This window comes from Musa acuminata, chromosome BXJ3-6, assembly GCF_036884655.1.
Source record: "Musa acuminata AAA Group cultivar baxijiao chromosome BXJ3-6, Cavendish_Baxijiao_AAA, whole genome shotgun sequence".
NCBI lineage: Eukaryota > Viridiplantae > Streptophyta > Magnoliopsida > Zingiberales > Musaceae > Musa > Musa acuminata.
In genome coordinates this window covers 10,644,369-10,668,980 of record NC_088354.1, presented here as the reverse complement: position 1 = coordinate 10,668,980, position 24,612 = coordinate 10,644,369, and the positions used below count along the sequence as shown (strand labels likewise).

General features: G+C 43.1%; 3 protein-coding genes across 20 annotated transcripts; 1 reads left to right on the top strand and 2 right to left on the bottom strand.

Moving 5' to 3' along the window:
• Nucleotides 1-16: 16 nt before the first annotated feature.
• Nucleotides 17-3,081, top strand: LOC103987798 (pentatricopeptide repeat-containing protein At3g49170, chloroplastic). Its single transcript, XM_009406214.3, has 2 exons — nucleotides 17-222; nucleotides 321-3,081. The coding sequence occupies exon 2, from the start codon at nucleotides 385-387 to the stop codon at nucleotides 2,971-2,973; it is 2,589 nt and encodes an 862-aa protein (XP_009404489.2). The 5' UTR covers nucleotides 17-222; nucleotides 321-384; the 3' UTR covers nucleotides 2,974-3,081.
• On the bottom strand, nucleotides 1,700-13,638 carry LOC135586076 (uncharacterized). Of its 16 annotated transcripts, XM_065156300.1 has the most exons (14): nucleotides 12,849-13,638; nucleotides 11,015-11,062; nucleotides 10,771-10,873; nucleotides 10,008-10,073; nucleotides 9,055-9,923; nucleotides 7,970-8,124; nucleotides 6,396-6,613; nucleotides 4,928-5,540; nucleotides 4,356-4,838; nucleotides 4,109-4,244; nucleotides 3,522-3,623; nucleotides 3,135-3,300; nucleotides 2,755-2,846; nucleotides 1,700-2,674 (listed from the first exon to the last, which is right to left on the bottom strand). In XM_065156300.1, the coding sequence occupies exons 5-11, from the start codon at nucleotides 9,420-9,422 to the stop codon at nucleotides 3,551-3,553; spliced, it is 2,046 nt and encodes a 681-aa protein (XP_065012372.1). In that variant the 5' UTR covers nucleotides 9,423-9,923; nucleotides 10,008-10,073; nucleotides 10,771-10,873; nucleotides 11,015-11,062; nucleotides 12,849-13,638; the 3' UTR covers nucleotides 1,700-2,674; nucleotides 2,755-2,846; nucleotides 3,135-3,300; nucleotides 3,522-3,550. The 16 variants fall into 16 exon arrangements, with proteins under 16 accessions (XP_065012372.1, XP_065012369.1, XP_065012380.1 ...); XM_065156297.1 differs by lacking the exon at nucleotides 10,771-10,873 and adding an exon at nucleotides 2,923-3,025 and having other exon boundaries at nucleotides 9,055-10,073; XM_065156308.1 differs by lacking the exon at nucleotides 10,771-10,873 and having other exon boundaries at nucleotides 9,055-9,387; nucleotides 9,509-10,073.
• A 4,734-nt stretch (nucleotides 13,639-18,372) lies between these two features.
• Nucleotides 18,373-22,953, bottom strand: LOC135639687 (uncharacterized). 3 transcript variants are annotated; one of them, XM_065153549.1, is made up of 3 exons: nucleotides 21,857-22,953; nucleotides 19,340-19,386; nucleotides 18,373-19,250 (listed from the first exon to the last, which is right to left on the bottom strand). In XM_065153549.1, the coding sequence occupies exons 1-3, from the start codon at nucleotides 22,463-22,465 to the stop codon at nucleotides 19,193-19,195; spliced, it is 714 nt and encodes a 237-aa protein (XP_065009621.1). In that variant the 5' UTR covers nucleotides 22,466-22,953; the 3' UTR covers nucleotides 18,373-19,192. The 3 variants fall into 3 exon arrangements, with proteins under 3 accessions (XP_065009621.1, XP_065009622.1, XP_065009623.1); XM_065153550.1 differs by lacking the exon at nucleotides 19,340-19,386 and having other exon boundaries at nucleotides 18,377-19,250; nucleotides 21,857-22,951; XM_065153551.1 differs by lacking the exons at nucleotides 18,373-19,250; nucleotides 19,340-19,386 and adding an exon at nucleotides 19,979-21,713 and having other exon boundaries at nucleotides 21,857-22,952.
• Nucleotides 22,954-24,612: the final 1,659 nt, after the last annotated feature.

Below are 24,612 nucleotides of genomic sequence, written 5' to 3'. Positions count from 1 at the left end.
TTAGGTTCGAGTCTTCTTTATTCGTTTCTTATGAGTTCTTCATCAACGTTCTGTTACGTGGTCGAGCGGTTTAATTTAATAATAAATATCTTTTTTAAATAAAAATTGGGATCCCTTTAGAGTAATTTTTTCAGGTTGGATGGTCGATTTGCTTCACTTGGATTCTGATTGGGCTCCACAAAGACGGCATTAACTACAGCCGTACGATGAAAAGAGAAAACGGTAAGATTTCAGTTCTTTTATTACCCTAGAACGACTCCATGTAATCGTCTCTGAGGCAGAGTTAAGGATCACTTACCATCTTCCACGTGGCTATCCAGGTCGGGACGGATCGATAAAGCGGCGCGGAAGAACCCTTCACGGCTTCCGAAGCTCGACTCCGCCATGCGTTGCGCTCTTCCCCTTCCCGCCAAACTCTATCCTCAAAACCATTCCCACCCTTCCTGCCAGAGAAATCCCACCGTCGCCGCCTCCGTCACCTCCCCCCCGCCCCGAATTCCCACCAAACATCCCTCCCTCGAGCCCCTCAAGCACCGCCTCATCCGCCTCGCCGATGCCGGCCGCTTCGACGATGCCCTCTCCGCCCTCGACCTCATGTCCGATCGCGGCGTCCCCGCCGACCTCGTCTCCTACTCCATCCTCCTCAGGTCCTGCATCCGCTCCCGGGATCTCGTCCGCGGCCGCATCGTCCACCGCCGTCTCCTGGATTCGGGCCTCCGGCTCGACTCTCTTGTCACTAATTCCCTCATCGCTCTCTACTCCAAATGCGGTGAATGGGAGGTCGCCTGTTCCTTCTTCGAAGAAATGGGGAGCAGAAGAGACGTCGTGTCTTGGACCGCGCTGATCTCATGCGCGGCGCGGAATGGGATGGAAGAGAAAGCGATTCTGCTGTTCTGCGAAATGCTCCATACGGGAATCATCCCGAACGAGTACAGCTTCTGCGGCGTGATTCAGGCCTGCTCGAAGTCAGAGCATGATTGGGTTGGAAGAGTGGTTCTTGGGTTCGTGATAAAGATGGGATTTTTCCGGTGGGATGCGTCGGTTGGATGCGCTTTGATAGATATGTTCGCGAGGAGGCAGGACCTGTCGTCCGCCCGCAAGGTTTTCGATGGAATGCGCGAGAGGAATACTGTTGTGTGGACTCTCTTGATAACGAGGTACGGGCAACACGGGCGCGGAAGGGATGCGATCGGTCTGTTCCCGGATATGCTTCACGATGGCTTCGAACCAGATCGATTTACCATAAGCAGCGTCATCTCCGCTTGCAGCGACTCGGAGTCGCTTGAATTCGGGCGGCAGATGCATTCTCTGGCCTTCAGGTACGGACTGGCTTCCGACGCATGTGTTGGCTGCAGCCTCATCGACATGTACGCGAAATGCACGTCCGGGAGATCAATGGAGGATTCGAGGAAGGTCTTCGACCGGATGTCCGAGCACAATGTCATGTCGTGGACGGCTGTCATCTCAGGCTACGTGCAGAGCGGCGGGCACGACGAGGCAGCGATCGAGCTCTTCTGCAAGATGATGGAGGGAAGGGTTCGGCCGAATCATTTCACCTATTCCAGCATCCTCAAGGCCTGTGCAAACCTCTCTTACCTGCAGCTGGGGAAGCAGATACATGCGCAGGTCACCAAATCAAGCCTGGCGTATGTCAACTTTGTAGGGAACTCTTTGGTCAGCATGTACGCCCGTGCCGGTAGGATGGAAGAAGCCCGGAGAGCTTTCAGCTTACTGTACGAGAAGAATGTGGTCTCCTACAACGCAATCGTCGATGGATATGCCAAGAACTCAGACTCTGAAGAAGCCCTGGAGCTACTCTATCAGATAGAGAGCATGGATGTGGGAGCGAGTGCCTTCACGTTCGCGAGTCTCCTGAGCGCGGCGGCGAGCGTTGGGATGATGAGCAAAGGCCAGCAATTGCACGCCCAGATGCTGAAGGCAGGATTCGGGTCAGATGTGGGCGTGGGTAACTCGCTGGTATCCATGTACTCGAGGTGCGGCAGCATCGACGACGCCTGCCGAGCTTTCGGCGAGATGGATGACCGCAACGTGATCTCGTGGACCGCCATGATCACCGGTTTCGCCAAACACGGGGATGCAGCTCGAGCCCTGGGATTGTTCCACGACATGGTGGCCACGGGGGCGAAGCCGAACGCGGTGACCTACGTCGCTATTCTGTCTGCTTGTAGTCATGCAGGTCTGATCGAAGAAGGGTGGGAGCACTTCCGCGCCATGCAAAGGGACCACGGCGTGGCTCCGACGATGGAACACTATGCCTGCATGGTAGACCTGCTGGGGCGATCGGGCCGAGTGGAAGAAGCTTTCGGCTTCGTGAAGTCATTGCCGGCCGAAGCTGATGCCTTGGTCTGGAAGACGTTGTTGGGTGCTTGCAGAGTTCATGGAGACATCGGACTGGGAGAAATCGTTGCCAAGAACATCTTGGAGTTGGCTCCGGAGGATCCAGCAGCCTATGTCTTGCTCTCGAACTTGTATGCGGAGGCAGGCAGATGGGAGGATGTGGCCATGATAAGGCGTGGCATGAAGGAGAGGAGGCTGAGCAAAGAAGCTGGATTGAGCTGGGTGGAGATGGAGAACAGCATCCACAAGTTTCATGTAGGGGATACCAGTCACCCACAGGCTTGGGAGATCTACGCCAAGTTGGATGAACTGTTTGCTGAGATAAAGGAAATGGGTTATGTGCCGAACACCAACTTCGTTCTGCACGACGTAGAGGAAGAGATGAAAGAACAGTACCTGCTTCAGCACAGCGAGAAGATTGCAGTTGCCTTCGGCCTCATCAACACTTCAGCTCCAAAGCCTATTCGGGTATTTAAGAATCTTCGCGTCTGTGGAGATTGTCACGACGCAATCAAATATATCTCAAAAGCTACTGGCAGAGAAGTTATTTTGAGGGATTCTAACCGGTTCCATCATATTTGTAACGGGGAATGTTCCTGTGGTGACTACTGGTGAGATCATGCGGTTCTTTGGTTGATATGTTGTCTCCGTGTATAAATTTTTTGTACTGGAGTGATTTATGTAATTATTTTATTAATAAAGTGCCAGCTTAATTTTTTTTAATCTCTAATAAAGATGAGCAAATGTGGGATTGATCAATGATGGTGAATTTTAACCTGAGCTTGAGGTCTGTAGGGAAGACGAATGGGAAGAGCTGCCGCCAGATCTGCACCGTCCATGAAAACAGAAGAAACGTGGTAAGCCAACTCCGTTCACCAAACGAGAAAAGAGGGCGTACCTCAGGTCCTGCTAACTTTGTGCCAAATCCAGCAAGTGCCTCTGCTGTCAGATCCAAGAATAGAGAGAAGAGTGGGACGCGTTCATGAACAAAACAAAATACTTTAGTACATCATTATAATTTATACTTCAATATTTGTATATTTTGCGGATGTTTTTGTTTCGAATTATTCTATTCTCAATTCTGTTGGACCCAAACCTAACCCTAACCTAGACATAATTGACACCACAAACTATTACGCATGAAACATGATTGTTAATCTTACTTCCTCTTCGAGCTCCTTTGGCAGCTTATTTAGATCATGCAGTCTGTAGAGTTATCCAGGTAAGAGATGCACCTCCAATAATTCCTCCGTGTGTATTTGATTCTATCTATCATCAACAAGCCAGTATTAGTAAGCAGATCTTTATAGAAATTTATCGGTGTCACAGACAAAGCACCTATCAGACTGTAATGAGCTTACCCCTTCAGATCACACTTCTGATGTTAGGGATGTCTCGTATGATGAAGTTAAAACAACACAAACATTTACATCAAATTAGAACAGTTCCAACAAATCCATGTCTTAGCTCAATCCACGGGGTAAAGAACATTATCCGTGAGAAGTCGACACCACTCCATTTAGTAGTATGCCGCGTTCCAACAACTACTTGTTATTTATGCTTCAATATATTTTTTAAATATATTGTGGATGTTTTAAATTTAGACCGTAACATATCCTTGTATGGTTAGTTACTTTGTATGCATAACAATAACCTTAGATTGTTACCACATACATATAGAGAAGCTGTTAAAGGAGCAAATTACTAAATAATTTTACACTTCACAAATTTGCTTTCATTACAAACTTACAGGAAGGAAATATGATTGCTCATCTTACTTCTCTTCAGTTCCTTTGGTAGCATATTTAGACCATGCAAAGCTGGAGTTGATAAAGATGAGAGCTGCAACCCCAACAAGTCCTCCATGCTGTACTTGATTCTTTCATCTATCCAGAAATTTTAATATCATAAGATGTAAAACATTTATAAGCACAGCTAAAATACAAGAAAGCAAGAGTACAAGTAAACAAATCTTTAGAGAAAGTTGTTGATTTTACCTACAAAGCACCCATCATACCCTTCAGATCTCACTTCTGATGTTAGGTACGTTGAACCAGCAGAAACATTTTCATCAATTGGAACCGTTCCAACAAGTTCATGTCTTAGCTCAATCTGAGGGTGTAGTTTACAGAATGATGAAAACACATCCTCCATCAAAAGCCAACACCCCCTCAAATCTAATGTATGAAGTGCCTTTGGAGGCACAAAAAGAAGAAGCCCAGAATTGCTGAGTACAGCATTGCGAAATCCAAGATACTCCAAGCTAGAGAATGATGACAAAATATGCAAGGAGACATCAGAGAGTAAATCACTCTTCAGATATAGGCATCTCAATTGTTTCAAGAAAACCAAGGGAAGTAATGCTTCATCTTCTACTAATGTATCTTCCAAATTTAAACTTTCCAGGTGACTGAGATTCTGAAGCAAGCTTAATGGGAATGTCTTCTCTAGATTGTCTTGACTTTTTTCATAAGCGAAACCTGATATTTGAAAAGATGGTATACAAGTGCATGTACCAATAAAAAATTCTAAGTTATGAAATGCTAAAAAGAAACCCCAGTTATCATACCTTTTATTTTTGTTCGGCTTAAATCAACAATCCTCAAAGAAGGCATCAATGCGATATAGGAAAGTGCAACATCATCAACTGATGTATTTGACAGATACAGGGTTTCCAAGTTGATGACATTTCCAGCCAAAACACATATTCCCTGGGATGTGAGCTTGCTATTGCTGGCATTCAAGAATTTCAAACCTTTCCCAGCTTTTGCAATGTATTCAACTGAATCATCAGTTATTCCACAGAAGCTAACATCCAAGTGCTCAATCATGTCCATTTTGACCAAAAAATGCAAATTGCAAATAGAAGAGCTAGAAACATCCAAGTACGTTACATGGCTAGTATCTATGATGGAAAATACTTTGTCAGCATCAACAAAAGTGGCTCCAAGACCAAAAAGCTTCAGTAAAGGGGCACTTGTGCTGCCTTTTCCATAAAATATAGAGCAAATGGTGCAATTACTCATATTCAAACATGTTATAGAAGGAAGATATGGCAACTCGGTGACCTCTGTCCATGCTATATTTAAGAAGCTCAACTTGGGAAACATTTCAAGGACAGGAACTCCTCTGTTCGAAATTTTACTACCCCATAGATCCAGATACTCAAGATTTGTCAAAACCTACATAACATATTGCATGCTTGCTGTAGTTAATAATCAAAAGGATGATGTGCAAAAGCATTTTGTGTTCCATTCAAAGAACCAATATAAGTTACCACATATACTTGAGGTTTTAAACACCGATAGAATGAACTAAGCACTAGATCAGTACAATACCATATAAGTTGATGATGATCAATATTAAATTCTTATTGTTTCTTCAATGACATTGGACTTTACAGGTATGTCTGCTGATCAATAAATTGGTACCATATTGGTATAACTGATTGTCAAAATCGATATCTTACCAATATTTAAAACCTTAATATAAGCTAATTTAAATCATTCATTAAGATATGTAAAACATTTTTATTGGTTTAGTGGTGACACATCCTCTCTCTCTCTCTCTCTCTCTCTTGAATTTAGGGATTTTTCTAATCTCTTCTCTGGTGGCTTTTTGCAGTATCTCCTCTTTCCTTATCCTCCCTTCTCCATGAAAACCCTATCCTTAAGGCCATTCACATCTCTGACAAGGTGCTTCCTCTGTTGAGAACAGGATCACGGTAGCAGAAAGGGAAAGAAGTACCTGCCTTAACATGTTCTCTTCCTAGAAATGTTATCAGCTGTTACATGGATCTACACCATTTAACAGGAACTTAGCACTCAATGGTTTCAAACATTCTCACTGCACCAAATCACCTGTGACCAAATATATCTAGACAGAGAAAAGCAAAGCTAACATACCAAATAATATAACTGAAAAATTAAGAAGAATGCTGCAACATAGCATACATACTAGCACGACATGCATGTAAATTTCATCATTCTGAGAGTAAATATCTTCAACATAATAAATGGCAGGTTAAACATATTTACCTGTAATGAACAAAGTGCCTCATCAGTAATGGAAATTCCTCCTAAATCCAGTAGATTCAGATTTTGAAGTGAAGAAAGGAGAACAACTCCATTAGAAGTTAATCCAGTCTCCGACACATGTAGTTTCTCCAAATTTTGAATGGCCAAAACATGCTTAATGCCAGCATCAGTAATCTTAGAGCACCTTGACAAGTCCAACTCTTTTAAATTATTCATTCCTAATAGAAATAGTTTAAAAAAAAAAATGTCATGCCCTTACTGATAAGACCAAAAGAAAATGTCCAAACCGAACAAACATGTTTAATCAGTGCTGTTAGTTTTGATAATATTAACTTCCCAGGAATAGATAATGATACCGATTTTGCTGAATAAAAAAAGATGAAAGAATAAATAGATGTCCTAAATTACACATTATTAAAGCAAAGATAACCCTGTTCACATCTTTGAAGGTCTCCATACATCTGGACAGCCCACAACTGTGAATATTCTTCTTAATTGGAAAGCTCAGTATAGGCTTAGGAAGCTAGGAAGCTGAGGAAATAGTTAACTTCCTGTTTTGTGATCCACGTCAAACTTGAACGGCAGTACACATGGAAGAGATGTCACAGGGGCCACGGGAGATGGTGTCAACAATTTCGAATGGGAGAGCTGAAGGTATAAATGCACCGTTGAGTAATAGGAGGATGTGTTAACCTGCAATTTGTAGGTGCTATATAAAAGAGCTGAAAGTGTGTGACATTTAAGAGTGGGAGGATCCAATGTGCTTAAGAAAGTCAAAATTCAATTCAATTGCATGCACTAAAACCATGTTGACTATGAGAGGGCATATGTACCTCGAATTCATGGCATCTCAGAATATGCCAAACATGTTGGCTTTACATTCATAAAATCTTCTGCAGACTAAGATTGGACAAATTTTGCAAATAGATCATAGGGACTTATATGAAGGTTCTTGTCTAGCAATTCTCAGTTGTCCGAATTAGCAAACCAAACAAGTTTTCTCTTTTGGTTTTTCCGTAACAGGTTATCCACTCACCCAGCTCCTAATGAAGCCAACTAAAATAAGAAATAATTGGGAGATGAACAGACTATACCATGCCATAAGCAGCCAAGCATCTAAAGTTCAAAATTTTTCATATAGTTTGACAAAGATGAATTGCTTCACTTACTCCTTATAGAGATATTCACTGCATAAGGTATAACTAAGTGCTGCCTTGAGAATACTAGTTGGAAAACAATATAAGCAATGCATTCAAACGGATCCAGAGCTATTAATAGGACCATCAACAAATGAACATCTGCTATTCTGACTTAGGTAATGACATATAAAAGTAAAAAAATTAACTATTCTTCCATTTGTTCCAGTGTGAGCTAAGATTTGGTTACAATAAAATGCACCAAGTTGTTATCCCTTAGAGAAATGAAGAGTCTTATGATCTGGTTTTGGAACATAGTAGGATACATCAAATATACCGCTCAACATTCTGCATGACCATAATACTTGTAGAAAACAAAGATGTTAATATTGTACATTGCACTATCATAAAATGTGGTGTATCCTCCAAAGATTGTACCTGAAAGATACCATATTGCAGAATTGTTGACTGCCCTGCAGTTGGCAAGATTCAAACGACGTAAATGACGAAATGCACCCAAATATGCCAACCACTCCACATCAACCGAGCTCTCACCTTTCAAGTCAATCTCCTCTGCAGAATTCTGAAAAATTCTGCACAAGAAAGGAAATTTACTCTCAATAATTTTAGAGAAAAAAGTGAAGAAATGGGCTATAGCATTATCAGGCCCAGAGAGTTCCAGTGGTATGCAATGTAGATATGCACCAATACATAATTGAAGAGGATGATTAAGTCAATCCGGTAGATCATGTCCAATAACAAGAACATAGCACGAGGACTTTCTACAGTTTCTAAGCAGAAGAAAGCCGAACCTTTTCAGCTATTTATATCTACAACAAAACTGTCTGCAATAACTTATTACTACTCATAAATGATCCCTCCCTAATAAATGCAACAGCAATGAGTGTTTATAAAAGAGTTGAAAATTATGTTTTTATCCTGATCTAGATGCTTGATTGACCACAAATGTCACAAGAAGCAGCAGATTGGATAATTGGCCTGTTAACTTCGTTGAGCCCAAACCAAACCACTGATCAATCAAAATACTAAGGCTTAAGTTAACAAAAATATACCCATTAAACCCTTATAAGCTTATCTTAGTTTTAACTGGCTTCCGATATGAGACTAATCAGACTAATCGGGGCATTACAAACTCTCCCACTTATGGAATTGATGTCCTCGTCAATTGAGGTATACTCTGAACCCATCCAGAGGGGCCTTTCCTACTAGGGCATCTTACATACCGATGGACAGACATGACCTGATCTGATAGAATATGCCCCTTGTAAGCTTATCTTAATCTTAGCCTACTTAGCCTTCATCTATAAATCTACACCAAGTAAGCTCAACACGCCATCTTAATCCATATAATGCAGTTAGAGTCGGTCGCCCACTTCCAAGGCCATAACCCTGACCCCCAACTTTCAAAGATTAAATCCTTGGCAAGAAATTGACAAAATAAACCCGATTATTGAGACAAAAGAACAACAAATTTCACGAAGAAGGATTAAGAGAGGACATACTCGAGCCAGGAGGGGTAGAGGAGGATGCGGCGTTGGATAATGCGTCGGAGGAGGGCGTCAGCGAGGTAGGAGGGGAGGAGATCCAGGGTTCGCCGCTGCCTCCGCCACCTCTCGACGCTCTCCGCGCTTGCGGTCGCCGCATCGATGCATCTTCCCACCAATCCCCCCACGAGTTCCGGGTCGCCGTCCATCGTCCTTCTCCTCGCCTTTTCGCCACTTCGCCTCGGAGCTAGAGAAGAAACGGGAGAGGAGAAGGGAGAGAGAGAGAGACAAGATGGAGACGGACAGGAGTAATTAGAATTGGCCATCTCGTGGGGCCCGCTTCGCGGCAAGCTGTTCCCAGAATTTATAACAACCAAACGAATCATCTCGTAACGATTATTTGAACCGTTATATTGGAACGTTATTGATAAATGACACAGATACCATCACTAGTTAGACATAGTAATCTCGCCTGTTCTATAGGCCACGGTTGCTTAATGATTACTTCTCCTCTAAGCAACACGTAAAGCCATTGGTTGCTTGACGATTACTTCTCCTCCAAGCAAAAGGTGCCACATCAAGCCGTCGCAGTCACGGAACTCGGGTCGAGCACCTTGCGCGCACAAAGCCACCTCCCACCAACCCCTCGCCCGCTGTAAAGCTCTCTTCATGGGGCCTGTCATGCAACGCCACTCAGGCACAAGCATAGAACTAGAGGTGTTAGAACACTGGAACTCTAGCAGTGCATATAGCATTGAACTCTCCAAATCTATCTATATAGTATGCTTAAACTGTTTCTCTACACTTAAAGCGATGCACAGTTCCCCGCCAACACAAACTGGATTTGAGAAACTATTGCTTGTGCGCTAGACAGCATCATGAGTAAGCTGAAACAAAGTGTAGTATCAAGCACACCTTGCAATCCATCTATCAATGTCAATAAGCAAAAATTATTGGGAGGAGACAACCACCTTGTGAGTCTTCAGCCCCATCACCACCACGCTAACATTGTCAAAACTGCTTGAGAAGGTAGTCTCCTGCACAAGTTCAGCGTCGAAGAAACAAAGAATATGAAGAGAAATTACAAAGTCTTTAAGATAGTTGAGGCAGACTAATCAATGGAATGGATATAAAGATAATAAATGTAGATAGTTTTATAGGATGATGGATACAAAGATATCCAAAGCGATCTCAACTAGCCTTCTCATGCAGTTCTGGGATCGAAACTCTTTGGTTACTGGTTTTGATTTGTCGATTCCCATCAGTCAGATGATTAAAAGAGGATGAGCTTTTCCCTCTCTTCCCTTTGTGAAGTAATGATCTTTATCGACAGAAACCAATCTGTCAAATTTTATCCTGGTTGAACATAAGATTTGGTATTCCAAAATAACTAATTGAACGAATGTATTTATCGATGTCGTCAATTAAGTATGAATGTTACCAAAGGACCTAGAAGTGGATAATACACCTACTAAGACACAACAGTCCCAATAAAAGATTCTTCCACTCTTATGAGCTCATCTGGCCTGTCAGGCTTTTAGGAAGAAGCCAATCATTAGTATCGATGTTTTTTGTTTGTAAATTCATTAGTATTTTCTTAAGTGTACACACTTTGAGAACAAACACCAAGTATTTAGTTCTAGATTAAGAAATGAAAGACAGGTACTTACTGACAATCACAAAACCTCATATATCATTTTGCTATTTCATGTTTGTTATAGAAAAAAGACATACCATGTGAATTTTTATGAGCTTGTATCAATGACGAAACCCACAGAGCAATTATTCAGGCTTAAGTTGCATAAACTGTAGTGCTTAGAATGGTGGAAATGGATACCTATTACATCCACACAATAACAGCAGGGTCATGAATTTGCTATGTGATTAATCACTCTGTATGAAAATGAGAACAAATTGAATTCCTAAAGATACACAAGCTGCAATGAAACCAGAAAGACTAACTAGATAAGCGTGGTACCTTGATAAAGAATTGAGCTTGCCAATTGTAAAAAGGTTGCATGATAGCCTAAAGAAACACAAATGATTGGTTGAATTAATGCCAACGTGATCATAAAAAAATTTCAAACTCCTTGCAGGACAGAGGCAGAAGAAATTCTCATGATCATGTTGGATATATATATATATATATATATATATATATATATATATATATATATATATATATATATATACATCCAGAAATTATTGCAATCCACATATGCAATGAACACAGATGAAAGTGTAGTGTTTGGGCCTAAGTAGTTCCAAGGGTGGTACAAAGCACATGAACATTCCCATGCAAATCACCTACTGTTGCTTCAGTTGTTAATTTGTATTCATTATCAAATCATAAGCTTATACTGGAAGCTTTAAACAAAGCTGATTGAGATGTGTTAAGAGAGCAAGAATAGAACTAAATAATGGAAAGATATCAAAAACATGTAGACACTCAAGAAAAGAAAAAAAAGAATCACTGAATATATCTAATGGTTTAAATTAAAAAAAGGTATCACTGGATACATCTAACCAGTTTAAGTTGTAGTAAATGACAACATAACCTCCAAACTTGTGGAGGCAAAACTTTGCAGTGGCATGTTCCAATGCATGAATGAGGTTAATTTCACTAATTTGGATAAATCAAAAAAAGTATCAAAGGCTATATTTGAAAGACGGAGAGCATCTGCACATGTCGTGTGTTGCATAGCTGAATAAGAGCTATGTCGATCCAAACCGAATCTTGGCCAAAGGCAATCCAAGGATGGGTCACGACAATGCATAGCTTTGCCCTGACTGAACTTTTTTGTCTTCAGATTTACCCAATGATGCTAACAACAAATATGGAAGAACAATCTCAATTGACGTATATGACAAATGAAATTATCGAATGGCAGATTTCAAATGCTGATTAATCAATTATGTATTGTGCAATTATTTAAAGGAAATTATTTGTCAAGCTTTCGTTTCTTCATTTAGTATTGAATTGGTCTGCTGCCATGTTTTTAGCATTCACCAATCTGTGGGATCGTTTTTCTTTGCTGATTTCCTTTGTCATTATAATTTAACAAACTCCTCTTCCACATTCTCAATGTTCATTGATCCCTTAGATTGCATGCAAATGCTTCTTTGTTGAACTTCCCTTTTTCTTTTTGAGAATTCATCAACGATGGCCTCGTATTTGTTGTTCGTTACTCAATTCAATTGCAAGAAACACTTCAGCTAATAGTTCTTTTTCTATAGTTTCTTTCTTTTTTAGCATTTCATCTTACAAAATCAAACAAGTCAACATACAAGTCCTGGCTCACATAATGGAACAGAGGGTGTTGAAGACTTGTAACAGCTTTAGCATCAATTTCTCTCTCTTTTTTAATTTTTTTTCAATTGTACAAATCAAGTTAATCCACACATATGGAGAATGTAATTGACTGGTTAACCGGTAAGCCCTGAAAGCCAAGATGCAGACTACTAACTAACAACATATAAGAACCCGCACTTCGAAATATGCTAATGTTTTTTGCTATATAGTGTGAGCTTTCTTAACTCTAAAGGAGATTCCCAACCCCATCCTCCGTTATCTCTGCTATCATCTATGCATGATATTGCATCTAATCCAGATGCAGTGTCTACCTCCCTAAAGGAATACAGGAACATTGTACCGTAAGTGCTCCAATTCTGCAATAAATGAGTAAGAATGCACCACAATAAAGATGAAGATGAGGATAAAATGATACTTAAATGCTGAGGATAAAGTAATATGGAAGCATTAAAGATGAGAGCTCTTTCTTGTGAGATAAAAAGGGAAGGAAGAAACAGACCTTGATGGATAGAAAGGGGGCACGGCCACCCCGCCGCGTGAGAGCACCGTCCGGGAGTCGCCGCATGTGGCCACCATGATCCACTTGTCTCCCACCACCAACCCCTGCTACAGCTCCGTGGCCTCCAACATCGCCTCGGCGTCCACCTTCACGCCCACCTCCACGTCTCCGCCCCCTCACCCACCCGGGCGGCCCTCCGTCACAGCCACCTGCAGCCTGTCCCGGCACGCCCGCGCCACCATCCTTCCCCCATGCCCATCGTACACCGCGAACTACCCATGAGGAAACCTAAGCGAGGAGGCCCCTCCGACTCCGAGTGTGATTGCGATTGCGCCGCCATCCTATAGTGGCTGTCGGGGCTGCCGGCCGTTACGCTTGGGGGTTTCATGTGCCGAGCGCACGCGGCTTGACCCCTCTATTCCATGATACAACACCAGAAGGCCGCAACCACCGACCGTCGGATTGCCATGCGATCCACACGATCCCGCCCGCGTGTATGGGGCCCGTCAAGGGTCCAAGCCCCGCGACGTGGATCCGCGGGCGGGGGGACGCGGACGACGGAGGAACGTCGGTCCTTGGCGATTCGGACTTCTACCGAGTCGCCTCAGGGAGGAGCGAGGAAGAGCGTGGACATTAGCGCTCTAGGGGATTGGACGGCGGATGATGGGGTGTCGGTCGGCGTGCGTAGGGCTCGCGACGGTCACTGAAACGGGCCGGGAAAGCACGCCGCCCCCTCTCTTCGCCTAGCGAGCGAGAGAGACGAAGGAGGTTTGTTCGCGGACGCCGTGAAGCGTACACGGTGCCGTTACGATCTTTATAGTGTAGGCTTCACGGTAACGATAGTATACTCGAGAGACAATATAAAGAACGTAACGACACGGTGTACGCTTCACGGGGTACGTAAATGACAGAAAAAACAGACCGCCTATGTCTCTTTCTCGCGAGGTCAACACTGAGTGGATCCGAGTCAACATCATCATACATGAAGATTGGCTCCCGATGATACAAAATCCTATGAAAAAAATTGAGTCTTTCTTTTATTTATATCAAGAAAAACAAAGAAAAGAGTTGTCTTATGTACTGCAAGTTCCTAATAAAAGCTGCTAAGCTAAGATTACAGAAAGCGCAAAGGAAGTGCGCATGAAGTTCTCTCCACATGACGTGATCCGCTGCTGGAGGACGACGCGGTCGGCTTCCCAATGGCGAAGCAAAGGTCGCCTCCTCGACGGAAGGCCCACATCTCTACCTCGTTGCCCGCTTTTAGGAAGCTCCATAGCGCGAAGTACTTCAGCTCGTCGCCCTTGATGACGGTGCCCGCGCTGCCGTCCCAGCAGGTTAGCTTCAGGTAGCACCGGAACCTGCACCTGGTGAACACCACCACGGGCAGCCCGCCGTGCTCCCTTCCCGACACCATCGCCTTCCGTTTCTCTGCCTTGACTCCCTCGGTCACCCTGCTCCTCTTTCTGTCGTCGCCGACGAGGCTGGCGGATTCCCTTTCCAACTCCGAGAGCATGGGGACGAGGTTGGCCTTGACGAAGTCCTTGGGGAGGTAGAAGCGGTTCTGTTGCCGGACCAGGTCGGACTTCTCGATGGTCTTCTCGGCAATGAAGTGGATGTCGGTGCCGCCCTCCGCCGTCACCAATTCGGTCACCCACTTGGGCACGACACGCAGGCGGTACATGTCTCTGCCGGCCTTCTTGCGCTTCTTCGACGTGCCCTCGCCGGGCGACGCGGGGGGATTAGGCGGCGGCGGCGGCAGGGGCTCCTCTGGCCCCTCTGTGGCCTCGCTGTTGGACTCGGACGTGACGGCTCCCATGGATGGATACCTTCAGCTTCTACCTTTCTTGAAGCAAAGGAGGGAAGATAGAGAGTGGAGAAGAAGGCAGCGATGGATGGACACCATCACTGTACGTGTGTGTTTATATAGGGATAGAAGAGACGCATGAGAATCCGAAGCCGAGGTTGATTTCTACTCGGACTCCGCTTTGCATTGTCTGAGGAAGCACAAATCGTCTTCGGAAAAGGAAACCGAGTGTGGATCGAAGTCTTCAACGGTTGGGGTGAGTGATTCCTTTTCCTTTTTCGAAATTAGATTCATTTCTGTTGGATTTCATTTTCTCTAATTATTCTCTATATCTTAAATGATGGATTACGAGTGGCGTTTCATTTGGTATAAATACTATTATATCCAATAGACAAAAATTGTGTGCTACAAGAAAAAGAAGACTGAATAATAATAATCTCTGAGAAGAAAAGAGAGCAAGCAAATTAAGTCCCATTCGTAGAATGAAAGAGAAGATGGAATAGTGGTGACAGAGAGACCAAAGAATGTTTTGACTAAATCGTATCGTAAGTATGATTCGATTGGAAGTGCAACGAAGAATATCAAACATTACTCCATGTTTGTAAACCAAAATATTAGTGGTGAGCTCCTTCAAACAAGGCAAATGTGATGACTCTGAACAACCAGAGCAAGTACTTTTAGTGTTGTGAAAAATGAAAGATGACTGGGGGCTTTACCTCCCATGCAGGGAAGACACCATTTTCTATTGTGCTTCTTTTGAATCATTCCTATCCCCTATTCACGATTCTTCTTTCTGAAGACAATGTCCTCGAAAGATAAAAGCATCTGTGTCTCTCGAAACTAATCTCAGAAGCTAGCCTATCTATACCCATAGTTAATTCATATAACCCTAACCCATATGGTTTCTTCAAATCTCACTGTTGTGGGAAACAACTTTGAGCCGTGACCTCGGGGCCGACACGGCTCGGTTCGGATCCGGACGACGGGGATCTCCCTGGGGCGCTCCTCGAACCCGCTGAGGCGGTCGGGTGCAGTGTCCGATCGGGACGGTGTAGCCGTCTCCTCCGGGCATGAACTCCTCGCCTACGCGCCCAGAGAGGACCTTCGGCTTCGCACCTACACAAAGGTCGAGCCGAGGCTCTCGGCCCGACCCCTCCGACGATCAAGTTAGCTGATGTGGAGGGAGTTTCAAATGAAAAAGGGTTTTTGTGTGTCCGTCCCGCCTCTTTCTAATGAACGAGAGGGTATTTATAGGGAAGCATACTGCTTCCTGAGCTGCCCGCTTGCAGGGGGCAGGCTGGTAGCGTCTGACTTTGTGTTGGCGTGGCGTGAAGAATTGAGCTTTAGTAGGATGTTAATACGTCTCGGTCGGCATTCCGGTTTGCATTGACCAGGTGCTGTTGCATAAGGCGTCATTTGACGTCGACCGAGTCTTATCATAATTACTATCCTCATCACTCACCATCCTTACTCTCCCAAGATGAATCTAATTCTAACCTCAACCTATCAGAAACTTAAAGTTTCAATAGATCAGAAGTGAAAACCAGACAATAATATATTCCATTTGAATTATTTGATTAAAAACTAGTTGAAACTTACGCTCGCCTGTTATTATAAGTTTCTAAAAATTTTCTTTTAATATTCTATCATTTTAACCATGAGTAAAAGCACTTTGACAGATAACAATATCCCTCTTATATATCAACACGTTGTCATGTTCCATAATTAGCCATCGATCTAACATTCATTAATTATTTCATCTAGTAACATGTTTTATCTTCGTATCAAATTAATGATAAGAAAAAGTTAAACTTTTGAATTTTACAGTATTTTCAATGAGCGATTCAAAATCATCTTTTACAGTGAGCTGCAAAATGTTGACTCAATTTTGTTACCGAAGATTCTCACCATAAAATTATGGAACAAAATAAAAAAAATGCAATTAGAGAAATAAGATATATGAAAATTTTAACATAAAAATTCCTATCCACTTGATAAGTTTAGAAAGGTTATGAAGAATATGCTCTTGTTTTTGTCACCTATACTGTTCCTAACGGTGTATTCTCTCTCTTAGGCTCTTATGAAGGGATCGGTGAGACATCTATTGCTCCTTTTTAGTCTCATTTCTTTTATTCTGACAGTAGTCATTTCTTCTATTTTGACAGTAGTTGATTATAGTTATGTCTGGAATAGCAAAAAAAAAAAAAGTTTACCAACTTGTATATCTTTGATAAGTGAAAAAAAGTTTGTATTAACTCGGTGAATCAAAGGATACACTGTTTGATACTTCTTGTTGTTTTGATGTCATTAAAGATGGAGTCAACATGGTCCAGCTCCATCTCCAAGGCATAAGTTCATCCAAGGGATCCATGAGGATCACGTGAGGATGATTTGAGTGGAAAGCAAACCTGAGGTGTTGCTTATTCGTCGAGACGGACTTAGTGTTGTCCTGAGATATTGCTTATTCATTGAGACGGATTTAGTGTTGTCCAATATGTGCTTTAGCATCATCAAGGTCCCTACATAAGTGATCGGTATCGGGAGGATGTTCCCAACCTAATATGATCCCTTCGATACCTAAGTTAATATGAAAGTAAGGAAAGAGTTCAGTAGACTTTTATACTTGAGTGATCGATAGCGTGAAAACTAACAATAGGTTAGGATACCCCTTACATCGTCGAAGGCTGGTTAGTGAGTATATCTCTCACTGGGTGACGTTAGGAAAGTATGGGCTCCTCCGCCATTGCCTAGGTGACAAATTTTTATTTTTGGAAGATTGAGTTTACAGCATCATGATTTTCCGTATCAATACTAATATCTTAACATTGTAAAACAAGAAGAAAGCATAAGGAATAAAGAGGATTTGCCATATAAAGTCATTTCACGAAGCTACATCAAGTGTGGACAAAGAGGCAGCAGTTTCAAAGAGATTCATGTGAAAGATTGGTGAATGCATTGCACAATTAAAGATGGACACTCATATTTGTTAAAGGCCACTTATATATGTTACATGAAGTATATAAAGCAAATATCTCTGATTTGGAACACAGATAAAAAAAATGTATTCACAATCGTGAGTATGATAAATAATGAAAGTAGCGAACCTGTATATTGCCAATGAGAAGCGCTTGTTTTTTGCAAGTACCGAATTAGCTTCGGGAGGAGCGAGGAAGAGCGTGGAGATTAGCGCTCTAGGGGATTGGACGACGGATGATTGGGAGGGCTCACGATGGTTACTGAAACGGGTCGGGAATGCACACCGCCCCTCTCTTCTCCTAGCGAGCAAGAGAGACGAAGGATGTTTGTTCACGGACGCCGTGAAGCGTACACGGTGTCGTTACGATCTTTATATTGTATGTTGGCTTCACGATACGTTCTTCTCGAGAGATAATATAAAGAACGTAACGACACGATGTACGCTTCACGGGGTGACAGTAGAACAGACCTCCTTTATCTTTTTCTCGCAAGGTCAACGCAGAGTGGATCCGAGTCAACATCATCATACATGAAGATTGGCTCCCGATGATACCACCTAAAATATTTATTGTATTTATATCAAGAAAAACCTAGAAGATGGGCTCTTATAATAATATATGAATCAAATCATATGAAAAAAAATGAGTCTTTCTCTTATGTATATCAAGAAAAACAAAGAAAAGAGTTGTCTGATTTAGTACAAGTTCCTAATAAAAGCTGCTAAGCTAAGATTACAGAAAGCGCAAAGGAAGTGCGCATGGCGGTCTAAACATGCAGTCATTTAAATTCCCACTTTTGAGTGCTTCTCTTTTGTTGCGTCCACAAAACTTTTGCTCATTAAAAAAAAAAAAAAACAATAAATCAAGTTTGCCTTTTTTTTTGTTTATTTGCAAAAAAAGAAAGTAAAGCTCAATGGGGACTTTTTGTGGAAATTATATAATCGTTCAATGTTTGCTTTTGTTGTGGAGAATGGAAGCTAGTTTCTCAGCATCCCCCCTTGACTGGAAGAGAGAGATGTTGCTGAATCTTCGTGAACCTTCTGTTTCAGAGCCACCAGCAACAGCTTATTAATGGAATCTACGAGAAAAAATTTGGAGCTTTTCTGGCAGAAATGTGATGACACTTATGAGGAGTCACTCGTTCTTTACCAATCATCTCTGTTGATTTGTGTACAAAATTACCTTTTTGTTGAGCTGAGAAGAAAAACAAATCAGGGAAGCTACCACGGAGAGATGCTGCTTTCCTGATCCATGTAGAGCAGATAACTTTGGAAATCTTGTTGCTCGGGTTGCTGTTGTTGGTGGTGGAAAACGTAGATATCGATGAACAATATTATTAAGGAAACTTCCTACTTGTTCTGTTGTGTTACCTCCGACACTGGAATTTCCAAGTAACTCGACAAAAGGCATTTGATTGGTTGGATCAAAGCAACCACCCTCATCATGTGCATCTGCTATTCGAATCTAGAAGAAAGACTCGGGGGTGGACATCCTATCCACATTTGACGTCGTCAGCGGTTGCAGAGTTCAATGCATATCCCGGAGAATGGCCTAACTTTGTCAACTCACATCATAGCGTGGTGTTCTTCACGGCTGATATGTTCTTTTTTTTGTGATAGAGAGCTGCAGGAATCACCATTCACATCAATTTAAGTATGAATATTACCAAAGGACCTACAAGTGGATAATACACCTACTAAGACACAACATACCCAATAAAAGATTCTTCCACTCTTATGAGCTCATCTGGCCTGTCAGGCTTTTAGGAAGAAGCCAATCATTAGCATCGGCGTTTTTTTGTTTGTAAATTCATTAGTATTTTCTTAAGCGTACACGCTTTGAGAACAAACACCAAGTATTTAGTTCTAGATTAAGAAATGAAAGACAGGTACTTACTGACAATCACAAAACCTTATATATCATTTTTCTATTTCATGTTTGTTATAGAAAAGACATATACTATATGTATGTTTATGAGCTTGTATCAATGAGGAAACCCACAGAGCAATTATTCAGGCTCAAGTTGCATAAACTGTAGTGCTTAGATTGGTGGAAATGAATACCTATTACATCCACACAATAAGAACAGCGTCATGAATTTGCTATGTGATTGATTAATCACTCTGTATGAAAATGATAACAAATTGAACTCATAAAGATACACAAGCTGCGATGAAACCAGCTAGATTAACTAGATAAAAGTGGTACCTTGATAAAGAATTGAACTTGCCAATTGTAAAAAGGTTGGATGATAGCCTAAAGAAACACAAATGATATACATATATATATATATATATATATATATATATATATATATATATATATATATATACATCCAGAAATTATCACAATCCACATATGCAATGAACACAGATGAAAGTGTAGTGTTTGGGCCTAAGTTGTTCTAAGGGTGGTACAAAGCACATGAACATTCCCATGCAAATCACCTACTGTTGCTTCAGTTGTTAATTTGTATTAATTATCAAATCATAAGCTTATACTGGAAGCTTTAAACAAAGATGATTGAGATGTGTTAAGAGAGGAAGAATAGAACTAAATAATGGAAAGATATCGAAAACATGTAGACACTCAAGAAAAGAAAAAAAGAATCACTCAATATATCTAATGGTTTAAATTAAAAAAAAGGTATCACTGGATACATCGAACCAGTTTAAGTTGTAGTAAATGACAACATAACCTCCAAACCTGTGGAGGCAAAACTTTGCAGTGGCATGTTCCAATGCATGAATGAGGTTAATTTCACTAATTTGGATAAACCAAAAAGAGTATCAAAGGCTATATTTGAAAGGTGGAGAGCATCTGCACATGTCATGTGTTGCATAGCTGAATAAGAGCTATGTCGATCCAAAACGAATCTTGGCCAAAGGCAATCCAAGGATGGGTCACGACAATGCATAGATTTGACCTGACTGAACCTTTTGTCTTCAGATTTACCCAAAGATGCTAACAACAAATATGGAAGAACAATCTAAATTGCCATATATGACAAATGAAATTATCGAATGGCAGATTTCAAATGCTGATTAATCAATTATGTATTGTGCAATTATTTAAAGGAAATTCTTAGTCATTTTTTCGTTTCTTCATTTAGTATTGAATTGGTCTGCTGCCATGTTTTTAGCATTCACCAATCTGTGGGATCGTTTTTCTTTGCTGATTTCCTTTGTCATTATAATTTAACAAACTCCTCTTCCACATTCTCAATGTTCATTGGTCCCTTAGATTGCATGCAAATGCTTCTTTGTTGAACTTCCCTTTTTCTTTTTGAGAATTCATCAACGATGGCCTCGTATCTGTTGTTCGTTACTCAGTTCAATTGCAAGAAACACTTCAGCTAATAGTTCTTTTTCTATAGTTTCTTTCTTTTTTAGCATTTCATCTTACAAAATCAAACAAGTCAACCTACAAGTCCTGGCTCACATAATGGAACAGAGGGTGTTGAAGACTTGTAACAGCTTTAGCATCAATTTCTCTCTCTTTTTTAATTTTTTTTCAATTGTACAAATCAAGTTAATCCACACATATGGAGAATGTAATTGACTGGTTAACCGGTAAGCCCTGAAAGCCAAGATGCAGACTACTAACTAACAACATATAAGAACCCGCACTTCGAAATATGCTAATGTTTTTTGCTATATAGTGTGAGCTTTCTTAACTCTAAAGGAGATACCCAACCCCATCCTCCGTTATCTCTGCTATCATCTATGCATGATATTGCATCTAATCCAGATGCAGTGTCTACCTCCCTAAAGGAATACAGGAACATGCACTTGCTAGAAATCATGTCATGCAAGGCCATTGCAGCAATAAAGACAACTCATACCAAGGGTAACACAAAGGAAATGGTATCATAACATGTCCTAGAATTCCTTGTAGAAACTTACTACAATATATTTGCACAATGGGTCCAGCCTCAACATGCTAATCTACATTTATAGTACTCAAGCAAACAAACAGCAGAAGTCGATAGCATGAGGAAACGAGGAGCATTTCGGGAATGAAAATGACGACAACAGCATATAAAGCATGAAAATATAGATACATTGTACCTTAAGTGCTCCAATTCTGCAATAAAAGAGTAAGAATACACCACAATAAAGATGAAGATGAGGATAAAATGATACTTAAATGCTGAGGATAAAGTAATATGGAAGCATTAAAGATGAGAGCTCTTTCTTGTGAGATAAAAAGGGAAGGAAGAAACAGACCTTGATGGATAGAAAGGGGGCACGGCCACCCCGCCGCGTGAGAGCACCGTCCGGGAGACGCCGCATGTGGCCACCATGATCCACTTGTCTCCCACCACCAACCCCTGCTACAGCTCCGTGACCTCCAACATCGCCGCGGCGTCCACCTTCACGCCCACCTCCACGTCTCCGCCCCCTCACCCACCCGGGCGGCCCTCCGTCACAGCCACCTGCAGCAGGTCCCGGCACGCCCGCGCCACCATCGCTCCCCCGTGCCCGTCGTGCACTGCGAACTACCCGTACCCACCTGCCGAGAAGCCCGTCACCTCCGTCATCGTGTCCTCCATGTCCCTCCGCCTCCCCAGTAGTGACACCGACCCGTGCGACAGGGTCTTCCCCGGCGCCAGTGTCCGCGGAGGGCGGCGGGGGGATGATCGAGGAGGAACGGTAGTTCTCTCCCTCCGCGAGGGTCCGCTTGGCGGCGGATGGGGTAGTGGTGGTGGTTGGGTCAGGCCCCTCCATGAGGAAACCTAAGCGAGGAGGCCCCTCCGACTCCGAGTGTGATTGCGATTGCGCCGCCATCCTATAGTGGCTGTCGGGGCTGCCGGCCGTTACGCTTGGGGGTTTCATGTCCCGAGCGCACGCGGTTTGACCCCCCTCTATTCCATGATACAACACCAGAAGGCCGCAACCACCGACCGTCGGATCGCCACGGGATCCACCCGATCCCCCTCCCGCGCGTGGAGACCGTCAAGGGTCCAAGCCCCGCGACGTGGATCCGCGGGCGGGGGGACGCGGACGACGGAGGAACGTCGGTCCTTGGCGATTCGGACTCCTACCGAGTCGCCTCAGGGAGGAGCGAGGAAGAGCGTGGACATTAGCGCTCTAGGGGATTGGACGGCGGATGATGGGGTGTCGGTCGGCGTGGGTAGGGCTCGCGACGGTTACTGAAACGGGCCGGGAATGCACGCCGGCCCCTCTCTTCGCCTAGCGAGCGAGAGAGACGAAGGAGGTTTGTTCGCGGACGCCGTGAAGCGTACACGGTGCCGTTACGATATTTATAGTGTAGGCTACAGGGTAACGATAGTATACTCGAGAGACAAAACAAAGAACGTAACGACACGGTGTACGCTTCACGGGGTACATTAATGACAGTAGAATAGACCCCCATGTCTCTTTCTCGCGAGGTCAACGCAGAGTGGATCCGAGTCAACATCATCATACATGAAGATGGGCTTCCCGATGATACGACCTAAAATAATTTTGTTATTGTGGATCAACCTCTTATAATAATATATGAATAAAATCATATGAAAAAAAATGAGTCTTTCTCTTATTTATATGAAGAAAAACAAAGAAAAGAGTTGTCTTATGCAGTACAAGTTCCTAATAAAAGCTGCTAAGCTAAGATTACAGAAAGCGCAAAGGAAGTGCGCATGAAGTTCTCTCCACATGACGTGATCCGCTGCTGGAGGACGACGCGGTCGGCTTCCCAATGGCGAAGCAAAGGTCGCCTCCTCGACGGAAGGCCCACATCTCTACCTCGTTGCCCGCTTTTAGGAAGCTCCATAGCGCGAAGTACTTCAGCTCGTCGCCCTTGATGACGGTGCCCGCGCTGCCGTCCCAGCAGGTTAGCTTCAGGTAGCACCGGAACCTGCACCTGGTGAACACCACCACGGGCAGCCCGCCGTGCTCCCTTCCCGACACCATCGCCTTCCGTTTCTCTGCCTTGACTCCCTCGGTCACCCTGCTCCTCTTTCTGTCGTCGCCGACGAGACTGGCGGATTCCCTTTCCAACTCCGAGAGCATGGGGACGAGGTTGGCCTTGACGAAGTCCTTGGGGAGGTAGAAGCGGTTCTGTTGCCGGACCAGGTCGGACTTCTCGATGGTCTTCTCGGCAATGAAGTGGATGTCGGTGCCGCGCTCCGCCGTCACCAATTCGGTCACCCACTTCGGCACGATACGCAGGCGGTAAATGTCTCTGCCGGCCTTCTTGCGCTTCTTCGACGTGCCCTCGCCGGGCGACGCGGGGGTATTAGGCGGCGGCGGCGGCGGCAGGGGCTCCTCTGGCCCCTCTGTGGCCTCGCTGTTGGACTCGGACGTGACGGCTCCCATGGATGGATACCTTCAGCTTCTACCTTTCTCGAAGCAAAGGAGGGAAGATAGAGAGTGGAGAAGAAGGCAGCGATGGATCGACACCATCACTCTACGTGTGTGTTTATATAGGGATAGAAGAGACGCTTGAGAATCCGAAGCCGAGGTTGATTTCTACTCGGACTCCGCTTTGCATTGTCTGAGGAAGCACAAATCGTCTTCGGAAAAGGAAACCGAGTGTGGATCGAAGTATTCAACGGTTGGGGTGAGTGATTCGTTTTCCTTTTTCGAAATTAGATTAATTTCTGTTGGATTTCATTTTCTCTAATTATTCTCTATATCTTAAATGATGGATTACGAGTGGCGTTTCATTTGGAATAAATACTATTATATCCAATAGACAAAAATTGTGTGCTACATGAAAAAGAAGACTGAATAATAATAATCTCTGAGAAGAAAAGAGAGCGATCAAATTAAGTCCCATTCGTAGAATGAAAGAGAAGATGGAATAGTGGTGACAGAGAAACCAAAGGTCGTTGCAACATTGCAGACGAGACTGGCAACTGTGCTGCTGCTCATATTTGATAGATAATAAATGTCGACATGGGTTGTGACACAGTCATCAACACGATGGCTGTGAACTAAGTTATAATCCATGGTTACGTGAATTGTAGCACACCATA

Coding starts and splice junctions, on each gene's coding strand:
- LOC103987798 (XM_009406214.3), top strand. CDS start 385: ATGCGTTGCGCTCTTCCCCTTCCCGCCAAACTCTATCCTCAAAACCAT.
- LOC135586076 (XM_065156300.1), bottom strand. CDS start 9,422: ATGATTCGTTTGGTTGTTATAAATTCTGGGAACAGCTTGCCGCGAAGC. Junction 8,125..9,054: donor CTCTACCCCTCCTGGCTCGA/GTATGTCCTCTC, acceptor TTTCTTGTGCAG/AATTTTTCAGAATTCTGCAG. Junction 6,614..7,969: donor TGCAATATGGTATCTTTCAG/GTACAATCTTTG, acceptor TATTTCTATTAG/GAATGAATAATTTAAAAGAG.
- LOC135639687 (XM_065153549.1), bottom strand. CDS start 22,465: ATGAAACCCCCAAGCGTAACGGCCGGCAGCCCCGACAGCCACTATAGG. Junction 19,387..21,856: donor CCCCCTTTCTATCCATCAAG/GTCTGTTTCTTC, acceptor TCTTCCTAAAAG/CCTGACAGGCCAGATGAGCT. Junction 19,251..19,339: donor GTGGAAGAATCTTTTATTGG/GTATGTTGTGTC, acceptor TGATTCCTGCAG/CTCTCTATCACAAAAAAAAG.